At 41.2% G+C, this 9,476-nt stretch overlaps 1 protein-coding gene across 3 annotated transcripts; it reads right to left on the bottom strand.

Moving 5' to 3' along the window:
* Positions 1 to 3,628: 3,628 nt before the first annotated feature.
* Positions 3,629 to 5,570, bottom strand: med18 (mediator of RNA polymerase II transcription, subunit 18 homolog (yeast)). 3 transcript variants are annotated; one of them, XM_057023420.1, is made up of 4 exons: positions 5,417 to 5,540; positions 5,252 to 5,385; positions 5,049 to 5,172; positions 3,629 to 4,371 (listed from the first exon to the last, which is right to left on the bottom strand). In XM_057023420.1, exons 2-4 carry the CDS (start codon positions 5,324 to 5,326, stop codon positions 3,815 to 3,817), a joined length of 756 nt encoding a protein of 251 aa, XP_056879400.1. In that variant the 5' UTR covers positions 5,327 to 5,385; positions 5,417 to 5,540; the 3' UTR covers positions 3,629 to 3,814. The 3 variants fall into 3 exon arrangements, with proteins under 3 accessions (XP_056879400.1, XP_056879401.1, XP_056879399.1); XM_057023421.1 differs by having other exon boundaries at positions 5,049 to 5,160; positions 5,252 to 5,570; XM_057023419.1 differs by having other exon boundaries at positions 5,252 to 5,563.
* Between the last annotated feature and the right edge of the window lie 3,906 nt (positions 5,571 to 9,476).

The following is a 9,476-nucleotide window of genomic DNA, read 5'->3' as shown; positions in this document are numbered from 1 at the left end:
GTTAGGGTTAGGGTTGGAGTGTGCTGACGTAATCGATGGCAGACTGATGATCACTTCTGTAAAAGCCCTAAACTCTCTATTCAGATTAAAAACTAAAACTCTTGATCATTCTGTGACATCGCTCTGCGCGCCTGCACCGTCGACGGCATTAGATCACTGATGGGGAAAATGTCGATCAACTTGTTTAATATCTTGATAAAATTGTGTACAGTTCGTACGTGCACATACGTGTCGTCCTCCTGGTAAACATTATTTTCGAGGGTTTCACCTACACTGATAATTTGTGGACCAGTTACAGGCATGACAGAACATTAACAGGACATGGCATTTGTCTGTCCATTTGTTCCCGGGACAAAACATCCACAGGAATTTCATTTACATATGGGACACATTTTCCCCACCCACTTCTGGGACATCTCTCCTCAATTCACCAACTCACAGACCCTTTGTGACATCATGATACTGGTCAAATTATTCATGTGCCCCTACTGCCCAGTGAGATAAGGATGAAAAGAATATGGTGCAAACCACAAGAGAACCCTTGGAAGATCATTGTCAGTCACCTTGCTTGGTTTTCCTCACTTTTCCAACCACACTCTTCAACAAACATACAGCCTCCCAGTGAAGGAGAGGGCTCTGATCCAAGGGTTAGGGTTAGGTTAGGGTTAGGGTTAGAGGGTTAGAGTATGTTTTGAGACTTCCTGCAATAAGCAAGAGCCAATTTCCTGTGGTATTTTTGCACCTGCAGATCATCATTATGTTCCTAAGCAGCAATTACAGTCCTAATAAGAATCTTTAGTGTGGCTATTTTTGCAGCGAACAGTTGTCTCACTTGATGGTTTCTACAACGTCCTTTTGTGTAGAAAAATATGCTCAGTAAAGTGAAGCTTTGTCATAATTATATTTGCATTTAAGGTCTAGGAGGGCCAAATGTGTCAAAGATAAAATTCAGTGCTTTATCAAATTCAAACACATTAAGCATTCTGTAAAACTGACATCGGGAATGCAAAAAAGCATCCTGTATATTTATATTAATCAAATGATCAGTAAACTAAAAAAAGACTGAAGACAATATAATTATAGTAGCAAACATTTTTGGAGGCTTAAATTGCTGTTTGTAAAACAAGACATGTTAATCAAAAATTTGTAAATAGTTGAATAAGATTTTTGTTCAATGATTTTTTATGATGAAACCAAGTTTGTTCTTGAAACCAAAACTGCACTCGTGTACCATCATCAACCCCTAGTTGTGCACACCCTAACCCTAACCATGATCCTAACCCTAACCCTAACCATGATCCTAACCCTAACCCCTAACCCTAACCATGATCCTAACCCTAACCCTAACCATGATCCTAACCCTAACCATGATCCTAACCCCTAACCATGATCCTAACCCTAACCATGATCCTAACCCCTAACCCTAACCATGATCCTAACCCTAACCCTCTAACCCTAACCTCTAACCATGATCCTAACCCTAACCCTCTAACCCTAACCCTAACCATGATCCTAACCCTAACCGTGATCCTAACCCTAACCATGATCCTAACCCTAACCCTCTAACCCTAACCCCTAACCATGATCCTAACCCTAACCCCTAACCTCTAACCATGATCCTAACCCTAACCCTCTAACCCTAACCCCTAACCATGATCCTAACCCTAACCGTGATCCTAACCCTAACCATGATCCTAACCCCTAACCCTAACACTAACCATGATCCTAACCCCTAACGCTAACCCTAACCATGATCCTAACCCTAACCCCTAACCATGATCCTAACCCTAACCCTAATCCTAACCCTAACCATGATCCTAACCCTAACCCTAACCCCAACCAGCAATACTGTTTCTAGAGCTAAGGCATGCAGAATATCACACTGTCATGGGTTTGGCAACAAGTAAAACTATTCAGTTGTGTAACTTAGTGTCTGGCTACATGCAATAGCCAAGCAGTTTTCATTCTAAGACACCAAGTTAGCCAAACGAGTAGTAGTGTGAGTCAGACTTGTCACCATTAAGCACTAGTTAATCTCTTTAAATGTTAAAATCCAAATGGACGAAGGGCAGCACAGCGTAGCCTAAGGTAAAATGGTCTGTGTCCCTTATATATATATATATAAAATTCACTTCAAGATGTAACATCTGCTTTTAGTTCTGAGAGCCAGCTGAACAAATACTTGTTGGAACACAAGCATCTTCTTTGGTGCCGCATCTTGACAGGAACTTGGATTTTAGAAGGTTTAACTCTTTGCCAAGTTTCATTGAAGTATGAAAAAGTCATTGTCCAATGCGCCAACATTGAATAGTTATAGCATACAACACCTCACAGAATATTAAAACATTCAAAAATTTCTATTCAAGGTTGGAGGAAAGGTATGTGGATACAATACTGTCTCACCTTTCTGCCTCAGCAAGCTCACAAGATTTAATGAGCAGCTGGCGCAACATGCAGTCATCTGTCCCTTAAGCTCGTCCATCAGACATGACTGTGGTCATTTCACTCATCAAATCCATCTTCAGGTAGCATTATTATTAGAGGCACTCCTGTTATTACTATAAATAACAGGATGTGCATTTGTTATTTCAGTCTACATCACAGATGTTGAGACACTAAGAGGCCATTTTGGGACTCTACAAGTAGAGAGAATGTCAGACATCTGTAGGGCTTTCAAGGATAATAGTTCCACCTTGAGCTCCCTTGAAAGAGGTTAGGGTTAGCAGTAGAAATGAGGAGACTAGAGGGCAAATTGGTGCTTTTGTTGAGAGAAAGAAAGGTTTTCACAGGTCTACTTCACATTAAGCAATTGAAAAGGCTAATTTGAGATGGGGAGGACAGATGTACAGATCTCAGATTAGCTTATTTCCATGGCAACCACACCTCCTGTAAATTATCCATGGGACGCTTACAGCCGCGGACCACCGAGACAAGAGTACGAGGGCCCCCTAGTGGCGGAACACATTTTAGCTCCTCTAGCAATAATAAATGCTAGCAGTTGCTGAATAAAATACGTTACTTGAAAATACATCATTGTATTACTTGTGTCACACAACAGTATTACCTGGATGTAAAATTAAATAACATATTGAATCTTTATTAAAATGTTCACAATGGTTGCAACTAATGACTTTCATTTATTCCCAATACATTTATTCATAAACAGTTTTTCTTGGCCTCCTGTCTCTGGCCCCTTTTACCAAACATCTTAAAGCTTGGTTATTGAATATTCGATTTCCCTACGGGGATGAATAAAGTGAATCTTGAAATCCTGTATATTTGTTTAACTTATTATGGTACCAATTGCAATTTATTACAATTTACAATTACAATTTCTAAAGAGTACTTGCATACATGTATCTCACTGTCCAATTATTACAACTACTCCCTCTCCATTAATATTTTTGCTACCTATATATATTTTATTGTTCTTGTTTTTCCTTCCTTATTTTCTGTCCTATTGTGTTTTTGAGAACACACTTTCCCTTGTTACTGTTGCTTTGATGTTATCATTATTGATTTCATAATCTTATGTTAACAACCTGCCGAAGGGACTAAAGACAGAAATTAGTTAATATGTGTTGTCCCGATTTCAAAGAAATAAACTCAAATATGGCAGATGGAAACATTTTGCCAAAAATGGTATTTAATAATAAATTGATGCAACTAATCTTTAAAAAGCCATGTTGAAAACAAGAAAGGTCATAACATGAGAAAACAAACTGACCATGTCATCGCTCAATGCTGAACCATAGTTCAACATGAGACAATTGTAAATCTGACAGTTGTATTCAGATGCTCAAAACAACATCTTTCAATGTCTTTGTTTACTTGGATCAATCTTCTCCAGGTGAACCAGGGGTTTCAGTTGCTCAGCAAAGCTGCGCATGTCCTCTGACACAGTGTCTTGGCCTGCAGGAGCCAACACACTCAGTTCTACAAGGTATGAAGAAGACACGCGCTCTGTGTTCTCCGTGTTCCCTGGTACCAGGATGCGCGACACCCTGCTCACTAAAACCTTCATCGCACCTTTGCGAAAAATATACCCACCGGCCACGAACTCATGGTCCATGCGGAAACCCATTTCATTTAGAAAATCTGGCAGGCTATGAGAGGCAGCCACGTCAACACAGTTGCGCACAAGGGTGTGGCGGCTCTTGTCTCCCACTTCAGGTTGGCCTACGTATCGCAAGTGCCATGGAGATGTGGGGTGAGACAGCGAGCGGCGGGCACGGAGAATAAAAGGGTTTCCTTGTTGGCCTTTGAGTACATAAACGAGTTCGTGATCAGTAAAGTTTTCTGGTTCCATGTTGTCACACAAACCTCGAAGGCGATGCAAAAGACTCTCCATGGCCTGGTCTAAGACACTTCCTGAAAAATAGAAGGCAAACACATGTATCAGTATATGCAAATGCTGTGGGAAAAGTCTTCATTCAGTAGACAAAGCATAATGCATGTTTCATTTTTATTTAATTTCATTAATATTAAGTAAATGTGTGTGTGTGTGTGTGAATATATATACACACACACAGACACACACACACACACATATATATATATATATATAGAGAGAGAGAGAGAGAGTTGAGTTGAGAAACTGCACAGGTTTAAGTTCAGAAAAAAACATCTGTAATTAGCATCACTGATTTATGGGTTCAGTTCTGACAATTTTGTTGATGCAGAAATTAATGTTGAAGAACGGGGAATCAGGGTGTACACACGGCTATTACAAAGTGATAGTATCAAACAAGATGCCTTAAATATCAAATTGAAAGGAGCTACAAAGAATCTAAATTGTATTGGTTTTGATATTCTTCAGAACACTCCACCCTGGTATGCATCGTATGGTCGATTTATTGTGAATGGTACACACTATATTTACTATGGCGATTAATTTGGAATCCCTGAAAGTACACCTGCCCCACTATAGGACACAATTTGGCAGGTAATGACCGAGAGTTATTAAGAATAATACCGGCGATACTTTTAGTTGGACATTTACAATTGTATTGGTTTGTATTAAGCCTCGTATGGCGTTAGCATGTTACCTTGCAGCAGATACTCCATCATATTGATGGTCCCTCCTGTGACAGGCATCACCGTGACTGGTGGAGCCTCCATTGTCCTATACAGCCCCCAGGCTCCTTCAGATTTAGGAATCTGCAAGAGAATCTTAATCGTTGCAATGAAAATCAATGTTGTGTCAGCATCCTCGTATTTCGACAGTTCCCGACTTTCAAAACCAAATTACCTCGAGCAGTATCGGTAGCTCACAAGCTCTTATAAATCCCAGTCGTTCAGCCGTCGCAGGCAACCATGTAAGCATAAGTAGTCTGTCTTCAGCAGACCCCTAATGTGTTAGCTCACAGTGTTAGCTAACCCTAATGTGTTAGCTCACAGTGTTAGCTAACCCTAACCCTAATGTGTTAGCTCACAGCTAAGTATGTAAATACGATACAATCAGCTCCTATATGGCCGTAACACATCCAACATGCGCGGTATAAACAGGCCTCCAAGAGAACAAGATGGCCGCCCATTGGTTAGTGCTGCACGCGCTCCGCCTTTTCCTTGGATGCGTGCTTCCTGCTATCTACGCGGGCCGAGCTGGGACAATTGTCATTTATGAATCGCTAACATTCTGGCCAAACCTTGCTCCTGTAAAAATGGCGTTGGCCAAATTCTTCCATTGGGCCCAAAAAGACTTTTATGCATAGGCTAATATGGCGAAAGAGACCTCTATAAATCAACGAACTTTTGTTCTTTCTGTCCTTTTTTTTTTTTTTTTTTTTAAAAACAACCCCGATTTCAAATCATTCTGTTCCCTTCTTGAATTAAAATTTAATTCGCTTTCTGGCGTATTAATGTCAACATTGTGAACGCGCATTAGAGTAACGAGACCGAACCTGCCTGCGCGTTCATGTGTGGCACATCCAGTGGCGCATTGATGCTCGCGACAACGTGCTTTTAATACAAATACACCGTTGGCCACAAAGCTAGCGCTATTTACTACTATTTACTATAACCTACCTGTTGTGTCATCACAAGGAGAATACTCAATTTTTACGTTAAAAATACTGGCTAGTTGAGAAGTGTTTTTTTTTCTTTCTTTAATATTGCATCTGTTCACTAATCATTAAATTAGTCAGTTAACATTTAATTGTGTCAAGTTAATGATTATCAGCAATAAGTCTGGTCTTCACTGAAATTTGTCACTGTTGAAACTTGAGTAAAGTCGGCAAAAACAACTCAATAACTCAACACAGGAAAATTAATTTTCTTAATCATTGCAATGTAAACTATCAAATACAACCTGATTTTTTTAATTCATCACCAGAGCTATTTCACAGATTATAATTTGCTTAACTGCTGCTTCTTCTTTACAGCAGCTCGGCCACAATCGGCCATTGAAGAAGCTCATTAATGCGCAGCAACGACCGGCCTCATTTTACAGTTTACATGAGGCTGGGAGAGCCTGAATCGTAGTTTTTCGGAAACGCTACTGCCCAATCTTGGCCCCTGTGGGTACGGTGGCCGGGAAGTGCAAAACAAGTTTTCAATACGAGAAACACTTTTACTAAGCAGGAGACAAATTCAAATTTTAGAAAACAAGTACTATCATTGTACTGAATTGTATCTGAAACTAAAAGGAAATTACTCAGCTATTAGTGGAAGAGACATTTATTATAAAGGTGTAAAATGTACACAAAGTGTCTTAATTTGTCACCCGCAACTTCATTATTTTAAAGTGGGAAATATGAATAAAAATAAAGCAAAGTAATGAGCATGTATTACATTTTTTTAAAATAGATTTTTATAGCCCGTAGTTAAAAGACAAATGCTCCTTGAACTTGGAACTTCTATACTCCAGAAACTGTTTATATGATGGGCAAGGTTTTTCCTGCTGAAATTAACAAAGTCAAGTTTATAGAAATTTAGCTGCTGCTAACCAATTGCACTGTTTACATTGATTCACGTATGTCAGATAGACTGTGCTAAACCTTTTTTGTTTAGGATTATCCAGCTGTTGAGATGTCCCCAGATATCCTTCGAATGTGGTCCTTCAACTCCAGGTTCCATTCTGCCAGTGGAGCAGGTGGTGGGCTTGCTCAACTGGGAGACGGAGAAAGCAGTGAGAGAAGCCCAGCGGCAGAAATTGTCTGTATGTCCGAACTCTGTTTGCTCCCAAGTGTTGCAGTGGGAATACTCCTCCCAGTTTGCCTGTCGCCCTGGGCCCAACAGGACCATCTCCCTCCTCTGACATTTCTTTTGGTGGCCAACCAAAAGGTTAGGGACACCCCGGAATTCATGGCCGCCTGTGAGGTCTGTGTACAGGCCTTCCTACTTCCAAGGGGAACAATGTCATTCTGACAGTGGTGGATCGGTTCTTGAAGGCCGTACATTTCCTCACTCTGCCAAAGATTCCCACCACCCTAGATCCTGCCAACCTTTTGGTCAACAATGTCCTCCGACCCCACAGCATGCCCTCCGACATCGTTTAGGGTTAGGGTTAGAGGGTTAGGTTTAAGAGTTTGGCTTTAGCCTCACTGAGAATCACGCTTGATTCTGTTGCCCCCCTGAAAAAGAAAATAGTAAATCAGAGGAGGTGTGCCCCCTGGTATAATTCACATATCAGGACCCTCAAGCAGAAAAAATGTAAAATAGACAGCTACCATGTAGCCTGGAAAGACTGTCTATTAGTTTACAAAAAGGCCCTTTGCAAGGCTAGAACAGCTTATTTTTCTTCTTTGATTGAGGAAAATAAGAACAACCCCAGGTTTCTTTTCAGCACTGTGGCCAAATTAACCAAGAGTCACAGTGTTTTAGATCCACGTATCCCTTCTTCCCTGAGTGGTGAAGACTTCAGAAGCTTCTTCACTGATAAAGTTCTAGCTATCAGAGAGAAAGCTAACCAGGCCATCCCAACAACTGGACCATCACCAGATGTGCCGACTGTGGGAACATTCAGGGTCTCCAACGAGCCCTTAAGCTCCTTCAGCCCTATATATTTTTCTGAGGCGTCATCGCTAATTCAGAAATCCAAGACCACCACGTGTCTTTTAGATCCCATCCCAACACACCTATTGAAGGATGTTTTACCACTGATAGGCAGTTCTATCCTGGACCAGATCAATGGTTCTTTAGTGTCAGGTTATGTACCCCGGTCCTACAAGGTGGCAGTGATTAAGCCATTGCTTAAAAAACCATCACTGGATCCCGATGTCTTAGCAAATTATAGGCCAATATCCAACCTTCCTTTTATCTCTAAAGTTCTAGAGAAGGTGGTGGTGACTGAGTTACTGGAGCACCTGCAGAGGAACAGCCTGTTTGAGATGTTTCAGTCAGGCTTTAGAGCTCACCACAGCACAGAAACAGCACTTCTTAAAGTCACTAATGATCTTCTCATAGCTTCCGATCATGGACTGGTCTCTATGCTGGTTGTGCTGGACCTCAGTGCTGCTTTTGATACAGTTGATCACAGCATCCTGTTACAGAGACTGGAACATGTGATTGGGATTAAAGGGACAACACTAGACTGGTTTAGATCATACTTATCTGATAGATACCAGTTTGCCCGTGTCCATGGTGTTCCCTCCTCATACAGTAGGGTGAGCCATGGAGTTCCTCAAGGTTCTGTACTCGGACCAATCCTCTTCACATTGTACATGCTTCCCTTAGGGAACATTATTCGGCAGCATGGGATAAATTTTCATTGTTATGCTGATGACACTCAGCTCTATTTATCCATGAAACCCGAGGAGACAGAGAAGTTAGTGAAGCTCCAGACCTGTCTTAAAGACATAAAGTCCTGGATGTCTTCAAATTTCCTCCTCCTTAACCCAGGAAAAACTGAGGTCATGGTGTTTGGTCCTGAACCTCTCAGGGATAGATTAGATCACATGATCACTCTAGATGGTATCTCATTAACATCTAGTCTCTCTGTGAGGAATCTAGGAGTAACTTTTGATCAAAATCTCTCCTTCAACTCACACATTAAATTAGTCTCTAGAAGTGCCTTTTTTCACTTGAGGAATATCACAAAGATCAGGAAACTGCTGACGCGGCATGATGCTGAAAAGTTAGTCCATGCATTTGTTATTTCTAGGCTGGACTACTGTAACTCCTTATTATCAGGGTGTCCAAACAACTCTTTAAGAAGCCTCCAGTTGATCCAAAATGCTGCAGCCAGAGTTCTGACAGGTATTGACAAAAGAGATCATATTACTCCTGTACTGGCGTCGCTTCATTGGCTGCCCGTTAAATTTAGAATAATTTTAAAAACCCTTCTTTTGACCTACAAGGTCCTCAGAGGCCTAGCTCCATCCTACCTGGAGGAGCTAGTGATACCTTACCAGCCCAATAGACCGCTCCGCTCTCAGAATGCTGGTCTACTTGTGGTTCCCAGAGTTTCCAGGAGTAGAATGGGGGGCCGAGCATTTAGCTACCAGGCCCCCCTGCTATGGAACCATCTCCCTGTC

This window comes from Takifugu flavidus, unplaced genomic scaffold (assembly GCF_003711565.1).
Source record: "Takifugu flavidus isolate HTHZ2018 unplaced genomic scaffold, ASM371156v2 ctg220, whole genome shotgun sequence".
Classification (NCBI taxonomy): domain Eukaryota; kingdom Metazoa; phylum Chordata; class Actinopteri; order Tetraodontiformes; family Tetraodontidae; genus Takifugu; species Takifugu flavidus.
Note: the sequence above shows the minus strand (reverse complement) of the source record. Positions and strands in the feature narration are given on the sequence as shown.